Genomic DNA, 21,536 nt, shown 5'->3' with positions numbered 1-21,536 from the left:
ACAAATGGTCTGAGTAGATACTTCTCAAAAAAAGAAATACATTAAAAATTTTAAATTAAAAAGTACAAATGGACAATAAATATGAACAGATGCTCATTAAGCCATCGGGGAAATGCAAATTAAAACTACAAGATACCACCTCACCCCAGTTAGAATATTCATTACAAAAATAAATAAATACCAAAGAATAACATGGTGAAGGAGATGTGGAAAAGAAGGAACTCTTATATACTGTTGGTAGAAGTGTAAATTAATATAGCCATTATGGAGAACAGTATGGAAGTTCCTGAAAAAAATAAAAACATAGAACTACCATATGATAAAGCTATCCCACTCCTCAATATATGTCCAAAGGAAATGAAATCGGCACACAAAGAGAAACCAGTATTCCCATGTTTATGGTAGCACTGTTCACAATAGTTCAGGTATGGAATCAATCCAAGTCTCAGAAACAGATGAATAAATAAAACATATGTGATACACACACACACACACACACACACACACACACACGAATAGAATATAGCCATAAAGAAGAATGAAATCTGGGCTGGGGATGTGGCTCAAGCAGTAGTGCGCTCGCCTGGCATGCGTGCGGCCCGGGTTCGATCCTCAGCACCACATACAAACAAAGATGTTGTATCCACCGAAAACTAAAAAATAAATATTAAAATTCTCTCTCTCTCTCTCTCTCTCTCTCTCTCTCTCTCTCTCTTTAAAAAAAAAGAATAATGAAATCCTGTCACTTGCAGCAAAATGGATGGAACTGGAGGATATTATGTTAAGTGAAATAAGCTAGACCCAGACAAGCTCTGAATGTTATCTCTCAGATATGGAAACAACAACAAAAAAAAGTGAACTTGAAAAAAAAATAGTAATTACTAGGAACTGAAAAAAGGAAAGGTGTGGGGTGGGGAAGATGGAATGAGCAATGCACACTTTATGCATATATGGAAATATCACACTGAACCACATTAACATGTACAATTAATATGTTAGCAAAAAAGAGTACCAAAAGCCAAAATTGATTCTACTGTCAAGTATAACACAAAAGAACCAATAAAAAATAAAACTGAACAGAACTTTAAAAAATATATGTAAAAATTGAAACCTTGGGGGGAAAAATGTTACATAAATGGAATCATATAATATGTGATCTAATGAAATTGGCTTCTTTCACTCAACAAAATTCCTTGGAAATTCATCTAAGTTGTTTCATATACAATAGTTTATTCTTTTTTTTTTTTGCTAAATAGTATTCCATGACAAAGACTTACTATGTTTACTTATTTTTCTGCCGTGCTGGAATGAATCTAGGGCCTTATCCACGTAAGGAAAGTACTTTACCATTAAGCCACCTTCCCAGCCCACTATATTCATGTTAACTTGCTGAGACTGGCTTTAAAATCATGATCCTCCTGTCTCAGCCTCCTAAGCCACAGGGATTACAGGCAAGTGCCACTGTACCCAGCCTTATATTTATTTTAAATGGTTAGTAAATAACATTTTTTTTTAGTGCTGAGGAATCTACCAAGGTCTGGTCCATGCTAGGAGAGTACTCTGCCACTGAGCTATACCCCAACTCAGAAAACATTTTTTACAGCTCTATAATATTCCCATGAGTGAAAATGCCATGAATTTCCTAATTATTTCTTTATTGCTGAACTTATAGGTTATTGCTGTTAAAAATAAATGTACTGAATATCTTGTACACAAAGGGTTTCCTGATTCGGATTTTTTTTAAGACAGATTTGTGTGTGTGTGTGTGTGTATGTGTGTGTGTGTGTGTGTTGCTGGGGATTGAACCCAGGTCCTTGTTCATGTGAGACAAGCACTCTACCAACTGAGCCATATGCCCAGAACTCTTTAAGACAGACTTTAAGTAATGGAATAACTTAGATAAAGTCTATTACCATTTTTCAGACTCTAATATAGGTTAGCAAATTAATTCTCCAAAAGTTTGTAGAAATGTTCCGCCAGTGTTCTGGAACAAACTGATCCCACCGTAGGAGAACCAGCCCCAAGGTGCCAAGGTCTCGGCTTGGCACAGAATCACGAGTCACCACACACTTGTAGATTCAAACAGCAATTCTTTATTCCCGAACTCACACCGCCTCCACACAGGTTCAGGGGTAATCTTAAATCTCCCGCACAATTCACATCCTAAATACTTTCTCTCCAGGAGAACTCAGCGGGAACTCAGGCAGCAGGCACGCCCTACTCCCAGCAGGAATAATCTTCAACCTCCAACTTCCCTAAAACTCCTATTGTCTTAAACCGGGAACGCCCTAAACCCAAGGACCGGGATACTTCCTCAAACCTGCAGGATACACCCTAATCCTGGATCCACCCTGGTCATTGAGCAGGGACACCTTTCTCAAACACACATGCAAGGTCACAGCGGATTTCCAAGGCAAGTCCATTTAACATGGGGTACGCTGGCAAGGATTTCGATGCGTCATTCCTACTTGGCAATGGCCTGCAGCACCAAGGTGCTGTGAGACTGAAGGAACAGGTAGATCTAGGGTGGCACAGAGTGCAATTATGGACAGAAGCATGGTCCTGGATAGAAGCAAGGTGCGTGTGTTTCTGCGATTCGTGTCAGAAGACAGGCTTATGAAGTTATCAGTGTAGTGGCACCCCTTCCACAGGAAAGTCTTAACTGGATTCTCCAGAAATCTTCACCATGGCTGATTTGAGGGACTATCAGCAAAAAGAGTCTCTGCAAATGAGTTCAAGGTAGATAAACTTCCTATTTTCGTATTGCCCTGTTTTACTTGGCCACTGGCCGGGAAGAAATCGGCACTCCAGGTGCTGGACACCCCCTTACTCGTTTTTCACAAACACGTATCCAGGATAGTAGTTTGTAGAAATGTGTAAACAAGGCCTCTGGCCCTGAGCTGGGCTTCACAGAGATGTCTACATTTCTAAGATAAGAGAAATTACCAACTGGGCTCCATGGTAACAGCTGGCAGGGGGAGGAGAGAAAGGGGAGAAGAAGCTCCCCCCTTCTCAGGTGCTGTCCTTGAAGGGTTAACTTGCCCCCAAAACAGAAAAAGAAAAAGCTGCTTTTATGTGAACTTCTGCAGACTGTGAACTTCTGAGCCCCTCCCCTTACGTGCTGGGTATAAAATTCTGAAACTACCCGAACTTGGGGGTTCAGGGGATTGATTGATCACAGAAAAAACTGTGCCCTCTGAATCTGGCTACAGCCAAATAAAACTGTTTCCTGCTGTCTTGGGTACCTTGCCTCATCTGTCCCTACAACATCAGGTCAAAGTGACTTCATCCAAACTGGGATGTACCTGGTTGAGCTCTAGCTAAAAACAAAAACAAGTCTGCTGTGACTTAAAGACCTGACCAGAACAACCTTAAAAGAGAAAAAGTTTATTTGGGAGCTCATGGTTTCAGAGATCTCAATCCATAGACAGCAGACTCCATTCCTCAGGGCTCAAGGTGAGGCTAAACATCATGGCATAAGAGTATGGCGGAAGGGAAGCAGCTCACATCAGGATCAGAGAGCAGAGAAAGGGCTCCACTCTCTAGATCAAAAATATATACCCCACTGCCATGCCTCACCTGCCTCCAGCTACCACTCAGTCCTATCAAGGATTAGTTCACTGATTAGGTGAAGGCTATAACACAGTCATTTCTCCTCCAAACCTTCTTGCATTGTCTCACACCACAACCAAATCATAACACACTCAAAAAGCAATACAGAGGAAATGAAGAGATATTCCTAAAGTACAAGTTGCATCATAAATATATAGCTTGCATTCTACCAAAAGCAATTCTCCATATTCGTGGGAGAAACTAATAAGTACTATCATGTCTAAGATGTACTTGACCTGGGCATGTATGATCCAAGGTTATTTGGTATCATGCTGCACTCTTTGTGGCCAGATGATTGGAGGCAATCTGCTACACGGTACTTGCAATGGTACAATGGTGGCCAGGCAACTTTGGCATGCTTTGACTTGTATCTTCTCTGGATTTTTGTTGACTACCTCAACCGGCTATATTAATTTGCTAGCATTGCTATGACAACATCTCACCAACTGGGTGATATAAAACAGCAGACTTGTTATTTCCACACAGTTCTGGAAGTGGAAGTCCAAGATCAAGGTGCTGGAGGGGCTGGAGTCCTCCCACTTCTTTCCTGCCTTAGAGATGGCCATTTTCTCCATGTGTCCTCATGTGGTGTCTCTGTCTGCCTGTGAGCTTCTGCTGACTTCTCGTCCTAATCTCCTCCTAGGACACCAGTCAGGTTGGAATCAAGCTTATGCTAAGGCTTCATTTTTAACCTAATTACCTCTATAGAGACCCTATCTATAAATTCAAATCACATTGCGAGGTGCTGAGGGTTAGGACCTTAACTTGTAAACTCTTTGCAGGGGGCAAAATCCAATCATAACAGAGACTTATCACTGCTAGAAAGGAAACCAAAGTGAGAGAATCCAGAAAGTCCAGAATTGAAAGGACAAGGGATGTTTGGTGGATGCCACTGAGATGGATGTTTGGTCCATGCCATTGACATGTGGAACACACTAATGCCATACCCCTGTGAGCTTCATCTTCAGGATCAACCAACAGCTTAAATTAAGGGATCTATTAAGTGATCTAATAACTAAATTCAGAATAAAAACAGAATCCTAAAGGCATCTCATCCAGACGGTACAAAGATCTCTGACACAGACATTCCTTCTGATATGGGCAATAGGAAACTTCTGGCCCAAGAGCTAATGTTTGATGGGCATGCACCCTATGTCACAAGGACAGGACATATTAGTAGATCTGGCTCAGGAAAATGCAATAAGATTCAACCTTTCCATACCTGGAGCCAGCTGGGAAGACGGACCAACACCACAGGCAACCAAATCCAGAGCCAAACCTGGGAGAGCCTGGGTTCTTGACTGTGGAGTAGACAGGACACAGAAAACCACCTGCTATGGTTACAATCTCTCATGTGTTAGAAACTGAATCCCCAAATCCATTCATTAATGGATTTGAGATGGAGTCTTTGGGAGGTCATTTGGATTAGATATGATCAAGGGGATGGGGCCCCATGAGGACATGAGTAGCTTAATAGGAAGAGGAAGAGATGTGTTAGGATGCAGCAAGAGGCCCTTACCATAGGCTGAGCGGTGCTGGTACCATGCTCTTCCCAGCCCAGTCTGTTGTATTCAGTTATAGAAGCAGAAAATGGATTAAGAAACCATCTTTGCTTGAAGAGGCAATGGTTTTCAACAGAGCTGAGCATCTTCCTTATTAGCTCAGGAGATCCACTGGGACCTAGGAGGAGGAAGTTGTAAACGAGGAGTTAGGTTTGATGGTTCTGCAGATAGAATCATGACATGCTTCCCTGAAGATCAGCTATGTTGGTAGACTGCAGGGAGCAAAGGTTAAACAGCAGGACAAATGAGCCCATCAACATATGTGACCAGCTCAATTTCATCTTACCCTGCTGTTAAGGTATAGAACTGTAAAAATCAGCAACCAAACATGCTTAGCATTGCTTAGACCCATACTCAAAGTCAAGGTAGCCCCAGTCCCTCTGAAGCAGCTGGGTTTTATGCCATGTTACAAACATCTCACAAAGCCCTGTAAGAGCTGGCAAAACAAATGTAGTCCCATGGAATCAGGAACCTAATTATAGGAAGTTTAGAACAAAAAACACTCTTAGAATGGGAGAAAATATCATGACACTTATATCTGACAGAGGAGTCATATCTAGAATATAAAAATACTCCCACAAATCAGTAAGAGACAAGACAAATAGAAGAATGAACAAAAGATCGTAATGGGAACTATGCAAAAGAAAATACCCAATGTTCAATATCATGTGAATAAGTGTCAACTTTGAGGGAAGGGAAAATTGAAAGCATAATGTGATAGCAGTATGCATCTGAAACTAGAATGGTTACAAAGAAAAGCATTAATTATTGGTGACTATGTGGACCAATCAGTATTTTCATGTATTGCTGGGAGAAGTATAAATTGGTACAGTACCTTTGGAAAAATATTTGCCAGTGCTTACTGAAGCAGAAAGTGCATGCATATATCCAGTGATCTAGCAGTTCTACTCCTGGGTATATGGCCAAGAAAAAATGCTTATGTCTACAAAAAGATTTCCTTGAATGCTCGTAGCTAGCTCCGCCACTCATCAGAGCCCCAAATTGGAAACTACCTAAATGCCCAGCAACAATAAAATGGGTAAATGAATTATTGTATACTCACACAATGAACTTCTGTATCAATTATACCACAAACTAAGTGGCTTAAATTTATATATATTCTTTCATAGCTCTGGAGGCTAGAAGTCTGAAATCAAGGTGTCAGGGCCAAGGTCATTCTTTAGGAATCTAGAGGACAATCCTTCCTTGGCCCTTTGTGAGTGTGTGTGTCTCGCTGGGCACTGAGCACTGGGCGTCACAAATGCTAGGCAAGCGCTCTATTACTGAGCTTACCAACAGTCTCCCTTCCTTGACTCGTCCAGCTTCTTGTAACCCAGGTGTTCCTTGCTTATAGCAGCACCACTCTAATCTTGGCCTGTCATCAAGTGGCCATCTTCTCCCCACGTGTAACTGTGGTATGAGCTGTCTGTTCTGTTGTCTTCTTTACTTTCATTTTGAACTTCCTGAAATACTTGCAGCCAAAGGAAGAGAGAATAAAACTTTTTTCTTGCTTCATATCAAAGTTACTGCTTACACTTCAAGCTACCCTTAGAAGGGAAATCCACTGTTATTAACTTCCAGGAAAGAGAAATGGTGGAAGGAAAGCATGAGAATTTCTACAAAAAGATGAAAACAGAATTAAATCCATTTAAGAATCTGGACACACCCAGAGATAAAGTCCTTAAATAGCAAAATGCTTAAGCTATCTTTCAGGAAAATCCTACAGACTCCACTTAGGGATCATATGAAACAGTCTTTTCAAGAATGGATATATGCAAAGTAGATCCTCTGATCAATGACCTTTAGAATGTCATGTCCCAGCCTTAAAGTCCCCAGAGCAGAACATGTTACCACCCCCTATTAGAAATATTTGATCTGTAAAGAGGCATGATAACCACCTGTGCCTGCATAAAAGAACCCTCAAACTCCCCTTTCATGCCATTCAATCTATAAGCAACTTCCCCCCTCTCCCCTCCTGTAAATTTGCTACCAGCAACTGACTGGGGAGGCAAATTTAAGCTTCTACTAGCTCTTTGTCCGTGACAGTGCAATAAAACCTTTTCTTTTTCTTTTTTGAGATGGAGTTTATATGTTGCCCAGACTGGAATTGAACTCATGATTCTCCTGTCACAGAGACTATAGCTTTCTGACCCACGTCTAATTTAAACCATTTTCTTTTTGCAAAACTTAGTACTGATTTCTATGCATATTACACAGTGGGTCCTTATTCCATATCAGAAGGTTAAAGCAAACATCAGGCAATATTTTAGCTTACATGTGAAAGGCAAATGTCTACCACTCTCAGCTACCTGCAACTCAGCAAGGAAGAAGAGAACCTATTAGTCCTCAGGACTGCACATAAACTGCACCTGGGAGGGGTGGGGCAAGGAACTAGTATTAAAGGGGCTCTGAGGGTTTCTAAAGCTCAAACAAGCCAAGAATGAGCGCCCTGCTGGCTAAGTAAAAAGTGGCGCAACAAACAATTTTGTAAACGAATACTTCTTGAAAAGATTTTCTCGAAATCTTATTAAAATAACTATGTAAAAAGGCTCACTTGCAATGTTCCTTTTCTGCAACAAAAAGAAACGTAAGGCCGGGAATTAATTCTGGTTATGAGAAATGTGTCTTTAGTTATTTGCATTTACAATAATTTTACCACGGATGTCATATTGAGGAAACTAGCACCTAAGATGCATCTCACAAAAACAAGGCAGCCAAAATTCACTGAGTGCGTCAGGCGCCAAAGCCCACCCAGGTTGCCAGTTGTGTTGCCATGAGATGGACAGTCAGCCTAGCGACCTGTGGGGCTGCACTGCGGACGCGAGGCCACCTCGTGCAGGAACAGAGGAATGACATGCTGTATTAAAATCATGTACAACGAATCTGCTGCTCATTGTCATAGGTACGTCCTGCTGTCGTAGATACCTAATCAAAATAAATCAATGCATTAGTTTTAAAAATTAAAAAAATAAAAAGTCCCCGCAGAAAAACCGCCGAGCCCCGCCTCGCTGCGCCAGCCCCTCCCTCCCCCTGGCCCCGCCCCCACTTCCGCCCTGTCGCCCCGCCCACCCGCGTCTCCGCACGCTCGGCTGGGCCCGGCTCCCTCAGCCTCTCTTTCGCTGGGCGCTGGGCCATCTTCCTCGCGGCCATCCGGCTTCCGTGGCGTGTTTTGTTTGCGACGCTGTCGTGTCACAGCGCGCTTTACGGTCGCGGGGACGGAGCGAGCCGGTGCCAGGGCCACTCGGGCCGGGAAGCAGGGCAGGCGAGCGAGGTTGATGCCCGGCGGCGGGGCCAGCGCGGCGTCTGGCCGGCTTCTCACCGCCGCGGAGCAAAGGGGAGCCCGGGAAGCCTCGGCGTTCAGGAGCGGCCCGGGGGGCTCCGGCGGCGGCGGCGGCAGAGGCGGAGCAGGCGGCCCCGGGCCGGGCAGCGGAGGCCCCGGCGGCCCCGCGGGCAGGATGAGCCTGACCCCGAAGGAGCTCTCGAGCCTGCTGAGCATCATCTCGGAGGAGGCGGGCGGCGGCAGCACCTTCGAGGGCCTGTCCACCGCCTTCCACCACTACTTCAGCAAGGCCGACCACTTCCGCCTGGGCTCGGTGCTGGTGATGCTGCTGCAGCAGCCGGACCTGCTGCCCAGCGCCGCGCAGCGCCTCACGGCGCTCTACCTGCTCTGGGAGATGTACCGCACCGAGCCGCTCGCAGCCAACCCCTTCGCCGCCAGCTTCGCGCACCTCCTCAACCCCTCGCCGCCCGCCCGCGGCGGCCAGGAGCCCGACCGGCCGCCGCTCTCAGGTACCTCCGGAGCCGGGTGGGCGGTGCGGAGGGTTAGGCGGGGCAGCCTCCCGCCTGCGCTTCTGGAGCCCGCCCAACCCCAGAGCAGGAATCCAGGTGGTAGCCGAATCACAGGCCATTGCGAGTTCCTGGCACCGAGGATGATTGGCCTCCTCTGTACAGGCCATCCAGCCATTCAGGTCCTTCAGTAAGGTCCGTCTTCCTAAAGGCCGTCTGGAGATGTGCACAGTTAAACCTGTAGTGACACCATGGGTCTGTCCCCGTTTGTAAGTCTCAGAGGAGTAAACAAGTCCATATTAAGAACCCAAAAATGTTGTTGGACGAAAATACACATTAAGCAGCATGTTAAGGACCTTACAGCTGCCTTCCTTGGACTGCTGCGATGTGGTGAGGGTAGGGGATAGAAGGTTGTCTCAAGTTTGTTTTGTTACAAAACGCATGTTTTGCATTAGGTAGAGGTATGCTTGTGCAGCACGGGTTAGATGAGACGTAGGTTAGGTACCAGGCTGCATTTTTAAATTTCTGCGGTACTGAGGATCAAACCCAGGGCTTCATGCAGGCTAAGGAAACAAGGTGTTCTTGTTTGCAGCCTTCTGAATCTAAAACATTTTTGGATGCCTTCCTGCACTATCCTCGTCTAAGAAGGGAAGCCTTTGTGTTGGGGAAGTTTGTGACTGCCCAGAAAGTGAATGCCACATCAGAATGTTTGTAATGGGGAATGGGGACAGTGGGGGATTTAGGTCAGAAACCCTTTGAATTCTGAAGGGTGTGTTATGTAAAACCCCATCATCAAATACATGTCTAAACCTACACCTTGTTCCTACACTGCATTGTAAACAGGAGGGGAATTAGTTGCCAGGAAAGGAATCCCCAGGATGTAATCTCCAGGCCTCAGTTTTCTCATCAATAAAATTCAGATTCTAACTGGTAGTGTAGTTATGAAGAATAAAAGTACGTGTGAAAAGTATTACTCGTTATTGTCACTAATATATTTTTTGAGATGGATCTGAAACTCTGGATCTTTTTGCCTCAGCATCCTCAGTAGTTGGAATCACAAGTGTGCATTACAGCACTTACCTATTGTTATCTTTACTCAAATAGATAGGGATAATGCTTAAATTACACAGAAGAGGAAATGTTATTACCAGAGCTCCAGTCTTAGTGCTTCTCTTGTACATTTAGGGTAAACATCTAATGGGCATAGTTTTTAAAAAGTTAAAAGTCTTTTCAAATGATTTTGAGGTAGGACAGACAATGTAAGAAGGGTGGTTTTCCAAAATCAACAGATTTGCGGTCTGGTTGGGAGAACATAAAGACAGGTCAATAACAGCATGGTAAGGCTGTACTAGGTGTCAAAAAAAAAAAAAAAAAAGATGCAAGTAGCACAAAGAAACAACCTTCAGAACTGGAAAGATTCCCAGAGGAAAAGTGTGATATCTTTGCTGTATGTTAATTAGGGATGCAGGTAGAAGGGAAGAATGTGGCCCTGCCAGGTTATTGTTAAAGAATTAGGTCTATACAGAGAAGCTGAAATTTTGTCTACCTGGAGTAGGTTACATGAATGGGAGGGTAATCAAGAGGTAAGATTAGGAAGGTGGGTGGTGACTAGATTATGAAGTGTTTATAATGATGTAGAAGTTTGGGGTTAATTTTATGTATGTGAACTGGTCAAGTAGTATGATAGATTTGTATTCTAGAAATAGAATTAAATGGCAAGGTGGGGCATGAATGGTGGATTAACAGGGGTCAAAACTGGGATGGTGCAAGGTTGACTGAAGCCAATAAAGAAGAGAGTTATAGAAAATTGGGAGCTAAGGAAATCAGACAGACTGTCCTGTAGTTCATGCAAGAGAGGGGGGACTGGAGCTGAGGGAATGCAGACTGGGGACATTGTAAGATATCAATAGTTGATAGATAAGGCTTGGGGAGCAGTTGAATATGGACAAAAGAGAACCTTCAGTCTTGTGGAGATGGTAAAGTTGCACTGTGTACTGAAGCAGGTATGTTGCTACTGATGAATTTGCTACCCCTGTCTCTTTAGCTTCTGTACAGTCTTAGAAAGCACTTCAGAACATTATAGTTTTTATATCTGTTTTTGTTTGCATATATAAGCTTTGGTCTTTACAGGAATTGAGGGACTTAGAAAGCAAAGTTTTTAATAGTTAAAGAAATATATTTTTTTGATAATAGTACCACAGATCATAGAATTTCCAGAGGCTTAACTAATTACGGAGTTCACAGAGGTATATATTTCATTAACCTAAAGTCAGTTATAATTTAGTTTATAAAAATTTGTAGGTTGCAGTGACAAGTAGCAAATACTAATTTTACTGGATCTGAGTTACTTTTTAAAAGTAACCATAAGAGAAATCATTGTACATCTTTGTTTACAGGATTTTTACCTCCTATAACTCCGCCAGAAAAGTTTTTTCTTTCCCAGCTCATGCTGGCACCCCCAAGGGAACTCTTCAAAAAGACACCTCGCCAGATCGCTTTGATGGATGTCGGAAACATGGGCCAGTCTGTGGACATTAGTGGGCTTCAGTTAGCCTTGGCTGGTAAGGAAGAATTGGAAGTTTGAGCATTTTTGTCTGTTTTTGAGATATTCTACTTAAAACAAAGGTCTTTGTAATCTTCATTGTGAAAAGGGTTAGTTACCTTTCATTTTGAAGTAGTTTCAGTACTGGATTCTAAATATATGCCTATCTATCTATATCTAATATATGCCTTCGATCATCTATCCATTCTCCCTCAATGTAAAAAGAAGCAAGCATACCTTATTGTTTTGGAGCTAGCTACACAGATCATCTCTGCAGTCTTGAAGTAGAGATGTTTTTCAGTAGGATCTATAGACCAAAGGTGTATTTGTGGATGATGTAGAGTATTTTTTTCTTCTTACTACTAGGAATTGAACCCAGGGTTCCTCTACCTCTGAGCTGTATCCACTAGTTCTTTTTGAATTTTATTTTGAGACAATCTCACTTAAGTTGCTCAGGTGGACCTCAAACTTGCAAGCCTCCTGCCTTAGCCTCCCTAGTAGCTGGGATTACAGGCTTGCATGTGCCACCACACTCAGCATTTTGTGCTTTCTTAATTTAGGGGGGAAAAAAAAGCAGGCAAGGTAAACATTAGTGACTACAAAGAGAAGATTTACCCTTTAACAATGACAGTGTTCATTAAATAAATTTTATTAAAAACCCACCAATTAGTTGACAATTTGCCAACTGAAAAATTTTTTCTTACATCTTGAACAATAGCCTGTTTTCTAATAACTTTTTGTACTTCTGTAATTTGGATTAAAAAAATGCATCAGGGTAATTTTGTTAGCATTTTTTAAATTAAGGAGACAACTGGGTCATGTCTAAGGCATTTTTTTGGGGGGGGGGTACTGGAGAGTGAATCCAGGGGCACTGGACCACTGAGCCACATCCCTAGCCCTATTGTATTATATTTTAGTGACAGGGTCTCACTGAGTTGCTTAGGACCTCACTTTGTTGCTAAGGCTGGCTTTGAACTTTGAATCCTCTTGCTTCAGCCTCCCAAGCTGCTGGGATTACAGGCATGCGCCACCATGCCCAGCTGATAAAACTGAAATGTAGGAATTAAAAAAATATATTTTGTGTATGTATATACACACACTCACATATAATCTGGCCATTTTTTTATGTTGTAAAAAGCAAGTGGCTTTACCCCTTAGTAGCTTGTCCTTTGACTCTTCCTCCTGATGTCCTCAATTTTTAAACATCTCCCATTTTAACCTCTTTCAGAACGCCAGTCTGAACTGCCAACTCAAAGTAAAGCCAGCTTCCCTAGTATTCTCAGTGATCCAGACCCGGATTCTTCTAATTCTGGATTTGACAGCTCAGTTGCCTCCCGGATCACAGAATCTTTAGTCAGTGGACCAAAACCACCTATTGAAAGTAGGTATATAGATATTAATTTTATATTCTTGTTTTTATTTTATCAGCATTCACTGAAACTTTTCAAGTTTTTGAGACATCTTGTTATTTTCATTACTACTTTAACTTTAGTTTAATATAAAACTTCTAGGACAGTATCTATAGAGAGCTCAGTGAAAATTAGTTTCTTCTTTAAAAAAGTTACATACAGCTTGATTTACATATCTTACATCTTGAAGACATAAATTCTCTGATTTTACTGAAATCGGTTTATTTATTACCATTACCTTCTCCACTTTAAAGTTTTACTGATTTTACAGCTCTTAATTTACTTTAATTCAAAGGAAGCACTTACTGAATTTGAAGTAATAGAGCTGCACCTTTTGGTTTGACAGGCCTCCATGTTTGAGTGATGAAGGCAAGTTTTCTGCTTCGGGATGAGAACATATTCTCCAGATTACAGTGCCACCATTAGTTTGAAACTTACACTGACTCGTCATACCATTTGGTTTACAGTATATATTTGGCATAAGTGGATTTAATATTTGAAGTTTTATCTAGTCACAAGTGGGCCTAAAGATCCATGCCACATAATGATTTATGTGTAGTATTTGCTCAGGCACAACTTTGAATTGGATGAGCCTCCAGGACGGTATCTGAAGAGCACATCACTCATAATAAGTGAGTCCGACCACTCACCAGGCATTTCCTCCTCACATAAGTAGCACTTCTCATGAAGTGTTAGACTGTTCATTTTCATAAGTGGTCTGAAGAGGGATTCAGATACCAGTCCTTGGGCAGCAAGATGTGTGTCAGTTTTGTAGCCAGAAAACAGTCTTTGGCAACAAACTGGATAGCATAATCCCCAATTTGATAGGGACTAGGATGCATAAGAGAATAAGCCACCTTTGCCCTATGGGAAAACCAAAGTGATGTGTGACTTAGGTTCAGCAGAAATCTAGCCAGAGTTTATTTTAGTGAGTGTATAACTTACAGGTCTACCCTGTTTTATAAAATAGTTAAATATACTCACTTCATTTTCCTGTTTTATGAAATGGAAATGGTATTTGTGAATTTGAGGATTCATGAAAGACTCGATTCATTTGAAAATGTCAACCAATACTTTTCCTATTCTGTCATTTCACCATACATAATTTGTCACTTCAGAGTTATTAAATGTAAAGCTAAAACTTGTACAAATCATAGGGGTCCATGAACAGATTATTAGTGGCAATTAAGAGAAGAATGAGTGAAGATGAATAGTATTTCATCTTTCCATTGAAAATGTACCAGTCTAACAGTTGTGTCTTGAATGGTAGTCATGTGTGAATTAGAAGTGTTGCTCATAGCCCTGCTTTCTTCTCCAAAAAGTAATAGGTGTGTCTGGCATCATGCTGCTACATTGGTTTTTCATGTTCTTATTTGTATTCTGGATGAAATCTGACTTTCTGAATCATTCCTGCTTCAGATTTTGAAGTGTGAGAGTTTATCATGCTATCTTTTTAAAGGAGGCATTTGTGTACTTCATAAAGTAAAATTTATGTGTGGTGTGTCACATTAGCTCACTGACAGTCATTTGAATATCACTACTCTCATTATAGGCCATTTTCGGCCAGAATTCATCCGTCCGCCACCTCCACTCCACATTTGTGAGGATGAACTGGCTTGGCTCAATCCTACAGAGCCTGACCATGCTATTCAGTGGGATAAATCTATGTGTGTTAAGAATAGCACTGGTGTGGAGATCAAGCGAATTATGGCAAAAGCCTTCAAAAGCCCCTTATCTTCTCCCCAACAAACACAGGTATGTGTGTGTTCCATGTTTTAGTTTTAATCCATCATGAGTTTGTTTTTCATAAGGTAATAAATGAGTAGTACACCGAAACTGACAACATGAGTTAGCAATAACAAGTCTCAAAGGTTTTTGGATCTCTGAGGCTTTGTTTTACCCTTTCCCTTTTGGTCATTTCGCTGTGGTAGGGCAAGAAGTCAGGTGACTGAAAATGTTTCAACTTAATGATGAGTTTGTCTTTGACAGAGGTGAGGTAGGAGAGGCCTCACTTTTTGCACTGTGCTCCTGCTCTGTACCAGCTGTGCATTTTATATACATCTTTGCATTAAAACTGGACAGTAGCTCTTTTGAGTGGAGTAATTTCATTTACCTCTGAGGTAAGTAGAATTATTAACATCTTATAGAGGGAGAAATGGCCCAGAGAAGGTGAACTAGCCCCAAGTACATAGCTCACTAGTGATAGATTTGAGATTAAAAATATTGCTTGCTATCCAGGGGCAAGACAAGATTGTGGGAGGTTTCTCTTTGATGAATTTTATTCAGTTTGTACACTTACAAGTTAGAGCTAGTAGGGGAGATACTGACATCTCCAATTTAGTTCATCATCAAAAGTATTTTCAATGTCATTTAAGAGTTGTTTGTAGTTCCTTTTGTGTAGATCATTCTGAAACACAGTTCACTGGGTAACATTCAAGTAGACAAGTAAAAGCATATAAAATTGCAAGGAAAAAGTGCTTATTCGGCACCTCCAAATTTTATTTTGTTGTTGAGATGGAACCCAGGACCTTATACATGCTAGGCAAACACCCCACCATTGAGCTGTGTTCCCAGGCCTGAAAACAGTGTTTTTGAGGAAACCTCTTGAAACTGCAAAATGTAGGTGTGACTTGCAATGCATCCTGCCCCCCTCCTTGGGTATTTCCATTCTCCGTCTGGGTAGGGTACAGCAAGACAGGCATTATTTCTGATTTTCATTAATTCTCTGTGGTTTGTGCTTTTTGGAGACCAAATTGGTGATTAAGATTATTTCTGAGCAAGGTACATACCTGTTACCTCAGCTACTCAGAAGGCTGAAGCAGGAGGATCACAAGTTTAAGGCCAACCTGGGCAATTTAGCAACACTCTGTCTCAAAATAAAAAGGGTTGGGGATGTAGCTCAGTGGTACAGTGTCCCTAAAATCCCCTGTGTACTGCAAGAAAAAAAAAGATTGGTTTTGTTTATAACAGATGATAGGGAAAAAAAAAAAAAACTACAAAGGACTTAGGATGATAAGACAAGATTCTATCCAACCAGACAGTATTGAGTCTGCTTTCATGTCTAGAAGGAAACACTAGCCAATTTACAAGCTGTCTTGAATGTTTGTATTTTAGTATCCTTACAGTATTAAGACATGAGGACCATCAGTTTGAGGGTAGAAATTTATGAAATTGGTGAACATGAGTTTTATACCTTTTTTGTGTAAAACACCTTTGTATGAAGGAAAAACAATTTCCAGTTTGATTTAAAAATCTCTTTTTTTTCCTTAGCTCCTTGGTGAATTAGAAAAAGATCCCAAACTTGTTTATCATATTGGCCTCACTCCAGCCAAACTTCCAGACCTAGTGGAAAACAACCCTCTAGTTGCAATAGAAATGTTGCTGAAATTAATGCAGTCAAGCCAGATCACTGAGTATTTCTCTGTCCTGGTCAATATGGACATGTCTTTACATTCAATGGAAGTCGTAAATCGGTAAGTTTTCATATTTGAGCTATTATGTGGGGTTATAAATGATTAAATGTCCAGGAAAGAGAAGCTGCTACAAAAAGCTGTATAATGTTTTTTCCCCCAGATATTGATTGTTGCCTGAGATAACCCACTTCAGAAGTAATCTGAGCCTCAGTGTTTACTGCATGTGAATTTAGCATCCATTAATAAGAAATTTGAGGGTTGGATTTCAACATATTTCACGTTAATAGAAGCATGAATGAAATATAATTGCTTAAACTTACTTCCCTATACAGTATTTGTTACCCTTATATAAATATAGATATTAGGGACTTTTTTCTTATGGGAAAGTACTAAATTGAGGTTGGCAGGAGGGCCTAATACTGATGGCCCCATTGGCTGCCCTGAGAAACTATCTTTGCATTGTTCATGGGTGCAGCTCCCCACTGGCTTCAACCACCTCCACTAGTATGGACTCCAACAGCTTTACTGCCAGAGTCCCTGAACACTAGTTTCCTCTTAACCCCTGCATCAGATCACCAGTGTGCCCTACCAGTCAGACACTGGCCATGGGCACTAGCTCTGAGAACACCACCAAAGACTTAAAGGAAAAGAAAAGTTGTGGAAGAGGCAGAAAATGAAAGAAACGCCCCTTTACTTGTGGTGTGACCATGTTCATTATAATCTCAAAGGAGAAGGAAAAAAAAAAAAACAGAAAAACAATTTATTCTGAGTATTCCAGTAACTTTTTTTGTGCTTATACTTTAATTGTAGTATAAGTAATTGGTTTGTATGAGGTGATTTAAAAGGCCAAAGATAAAAAGGTTTCCTTTTTTTGTCTGTGAACTTGCTGTTTATATTTTTGGCCTTTTTAATGTATTTGTGAAACAAAGTTGTCCAACAATAAACCAGAATTTTATTGGAAAAAAAAAAAAAGAGCTGAGACTTCTAAGCATGCTGTCATGGAGATTCCTTGTGTTCTTCTCTCAGCTGTATGTTTTTCCTTACTCTGTTGTCACTGACCATCAAACATGTATTCCCTTCTAGATGTGCTCTATATGTTATTGTTTAATCTTAATTTTCCTTTACCATTATATTTTAGGTATATTATGAATTAAATGGGTTTGAGGGGTTTAGCTTGGGATCTTACTATTTTATTAGGTTGTTTACTTAATAAAATAGTAGATCCTGGTCTACTGGAGACACTGATTTAGGCTTCATAGTCTGAGCTCCCTTTCATCTGGTGTCTTGTTTGGATGACAAATTATATGGTTCTTCTACTCTTGCGGAACTCCATTCTGAGTGCTAGGCAACTAAGAGCACATCTTGGAACACCATTTTGTAAGTTGGAGACTTTAAAAATCTGAAACTAATGGGTGTGTCCTTTAAAGTTGGACATTATTTTAATCGTATTTGAACTAAAGAATGTGTTACTAAATTGGTGGCAGCTGAGCGATCGTATGCATATAGAGTGCCCTTTAAGGGATAGGAGAGGAACTAGTCAGTTACCTCCTCTTGTTCAAGCCTCTTTATTAAGATTCATTCTTCATTTAGACTCATTCTTCATTCAGTGGTTGAATCGTCTTTTGGACTGAGCTGAGTTCATAGCATTCTCGTAGCAGTTAGTGTCTCTACCAGATATTATCAATAGGATTCTATCTCCCTAGTGTCTTGGAATTTCAAGGACAAGTTACTGTTTTTGTTTTCCCCCAGCACCTATCATAATGCATTACCCTTGAGCATGGAACATACTCGTTATTTATAAAAATCTCAAGTGAGTATAGTGGCTAGGGCACTGTTTCCTTGGAGCACTAGTTCCTTGGTGCCTTAAAGAAGTTTCAAGGTCAAATAAGTTTAGAATGTATTAATTTTATTTTAGAAATTTGTAGTTAGCCTAGCAGACTTTGCAATAGCAAACCCTAACGTGGCCTAGGGTTTCCCAGACTGAACAGAGCTGAAAATGGAAGTCCTATCCCCCATACCATTTTTATTTCTCTGTTCTTTAAACATTCTACACAGTACTTAAAATTACTGGCCTTGGGCTTTAAGACTATAAACTCAGATTCATGCTCTTGTTACATCACAGCCAGGTCTTCCCTGCAGTACTTCCTAACATGTTCTGCTAATAATGCCAGTTCCAATCACCTTTCAGGAAGGCTTCTCTCCTGCCCTTTTATGGCTTTTTCCAAGTCTTTTTACCTTCCCCTCATTTTAGCATTTGGTGATATGTTGAACTGTTTGCATGCAGATTTACACTTCTCAGACATACTGCCTCTGGGCAGCTATATGTAATAGAGCTTCCTGAGTGTTAAATGAACACAGTAACTGCTCAGGTTGTTGGTGCTTATAAGAGATGAGAACCATGACTTATGATTCAGCCAGGAACCCTTGGGAACATAATGCTCAAATAAGTCATTAATGATTAATTGCATTGCATAATGCTAAGCATAGACTTAAAAAACAGAAGTGTCACAAATAAGTGGCTGTGGTTCTTGTGTTTATTTGCTGAAGAATTCTTACAACTGGAAAACTGGATTATGTATCAGCAATTCCTACCATAGGAAACTTTATATTTTATAGTTAACAGTTTTTTTTTTAAATGGGTATTGGGGAGGGAACCCAAGGGTTTTTTACCACTGAGCTACATCCCCAGCCCTTTTTATTTTTATTATTTTAAGACAGGCTCTAAGTTGCTTAGAGCCACACTAGTTTGCGTAGGCTGGCTTTGAACTTGTAATCCTCTTGCCTCAGACTTCCCAGCCACTGGGGTTATAGGCATTCACCACTACACCTGGTTGGTTTATAGTATCTTTTGATGTTAGCAAATAAAATAACTACCCATATTTTCTTATATGAAACAGATTGACTACAGCTGTTGATCTACCTCCTGAGTTTATTCACCTTTATATATCAAATTGCATCTCTACTTGTGAACAAATTAAGGATAAATATATGCAGGTAAGTAATGGAAATTTTTATAAATTCTATAAATAGGTGCTAAGAGGATGGGCACACTAAAACTTTTTCCTTTTTCTTCCAGAATCGTTTGGTGCGTCTTGTGTGTGTGTTTCTTCAGTCCTTGATCCGTAACAAAATTATTAATGTGCAGGACTTATTTATAGAAGTGCAGGCCTTCTGTATTGAATTCAGTAGGATACGAGAAGCCGCAGGCTTATTCCGGTTGTTGAAGACACTGGATACTGGAGAAACGCCTTCAGAGACCAAAATGTCAAAATAATACCTCAACGGAACTACCCAATTTGTTGTTCAACTGTATTGATTAGTTTTTAAAACTTAAAACAGTGGATTGCTTGGTCTTATACATATAAACAACACTTTTATCTACTTTAAAGCAAAAGTTTTGCTTTTCCTGGATGACTTTTTCCTATAGATGAATTTTTGGTAAGAACTTGGACACAAAATGTTCCAAGTGTCTTGCTGATGACTCCATAGGAGGAATAATTATTCCATATTACTGCAAAAAAAGTAGATGAGGTGTGTATTTTTTAAAAGAAATTTTAGCATTACAGAGCAAAGTGCTTGTTTTTGCTTCAAAGGCAAGCTACAGGCTCTGATAAATCAGGAACCCAGTTTTCCTAAGGTTTCAGTGTTAAAAGTATCCAATGAGAGCAAAGACATTTTGAAGAAATTTTGATACTGTCATATGGTGAAGAGCAGTTGATTGTATCTCTTAACTTCTCATTAAGCAGTATAAAACAAGGACATGCATATAACTTTGTCATGGGAACTCCAGAAGTGGCAGAACAAATGTTTGGAGGGCCTCTTAAAAACACGGGAACTCTTAGGACAACGTTATAATAGATGATATTGTTTCCTAGTTTTTTTTTCTTCGTTGAGATGTCCTCTGTTATTACCCTAAAATGCATTTTTTTTTTTTTGTTTTGTATTGTTTTAAAGGAAAAACAGGGCTTTGGGAGGGAGTGTCACCCCTAGGAACTGCTGTCTGTGGCAGGGTAGATGTGTGAGATGTACCAGAACAGGCAGTGCATGTGTCACCCTTCATGTCACTTTGGACAACAGTGCCTTCCAGTAAAGTTCTTTTTTTTTTTACCAACTGTCATCTGATGCATTTTTACTTCAAGAAATCATGACAAATTCCTTTTACAGAACTACTTCTAAAGCATATTTACAGGGAAACAATCTGTTCAATAGGAGTTATCCTCTAATCCAACACTTGGCAAAAGTTAAAATTTTTTTAAGAGTACAAGTTTCACACTAAGTACATGCCTCAGATCCATACTATTAAATGAGTAGACTCACAAACAACATGAAAAAAGTGAGGAAACAAATTAACCCAAACAAACCAAGATACTCCAATAACAGAATATATTGATGCCACAGTGGAAGAAATGTCAGAGGAGTTTAGAATGTATATAGTTAAACTGATCTGCGAGAAAAGGGACAAAAAAAAGTAAGGAGTGAAATCAGGGAGAAAATATAGGAAGTGAAAGATCATTTCAATAAAGAGATTTTGAAAAAAAAATCAAGCAGAATCCTTGAAATGAAGGAATTAATAAACCAAATTAAAAATTCATTGGAAAGCATCACCAACAAACTAGACCACATGGAAGACAGTTTTAGGCAATTAAGACAAAATAGATAGTCTTGAAATTAAAGTAGAACATGGAGAAAAGATGTTAAAGACACCATAAACAGAACTTCCAAGAAATATGGGATAAGATTTGTTGGGATGAAGGAAATGAAAGGAAGTACAATCTTTTCAATGAAATAATACCAGAAAAACTCCCAAACATAGTTTGGGAAATGGAAAAATCAAACACAGGAGGCTTACAAGGACCCCGAATATAAAAAACTACAACAGACAGACCCACACTAAGGCACATTATTATGAAAATATCTAACATACAGAATAAGAATAAAATTTTAAAGGCTGCCAGAGACAAACAATGGGTCACCTTAAGAGAGAAACCAATCTGAATCTCAGCTGATTTCTCAACCCAGACCTTCAAAGATAGGTGGTCTTGGAACACACACACCAAGCTCTGAAAGAGAATAGACACCAGCCAAGAATACTATACCCGGTAAAATTAAGCTTCAGAATTGACAATGAGATAAAAAAAACTTTCCATAATAATAATAATAGAGAGTTAAAAACATTCACAACTCGCAGAGCCGCACCACAAACATGTTCAAT

The 21,536-nt window shown here is 40.4% G+C and overlaps 1 protein-coding gene across 1 annotated transcript; it reads left to right on the top strand.

Annotated features, from left to right (window-relative positions):
- The first annotated feature begins 8,306 nt into the window (after positions 1–8,306).
- Positions 8,307–20,431, top strand: Cnot11 (CCR4-NOT transcription complex subunit 11). The gene is made up of 7 exons (XM_005338494.4): positions 8,307–8,963; positions 11,357–11,521; positions 12,731–12,883; positions 14,464–14,666; positions 16,182–16,384; positions 19,222–19,318; positions 19,401–20,431. Exons 1-7 carry the CDS (start codon positions 8,450–8,452, stop codon positions 19,596–19,598), a joined length of 1,533 nt encoding a protein of 510 aa, XP_005338551.3. The 5' UTR covers positions 8,307–8,449; the 3' UTR covers positions 19,599–20,431.
- Positions 20,432–21,536: the final 1,105 nt, after the last annotated feature.

This window comes from Ictidomys tridecemlineatus, chromosome 12 (genome assembly GCF_052094955.1).
Source record: "Ictidomys tridecemlineatus isolate mIctTri1 chromosome 12, mIctTri1.hap1, whole genome shotgun sequence".
Lineage (NCBI taxonomy): Eukaryota > Metazoa > Chordata > Mammalia > Rodentia > Sciuridae > Ictidomys > Ictidomys tridecemlineatus.
This window is presented reverse-complemented; position numbering and strand designations above follow the sequence as displayed.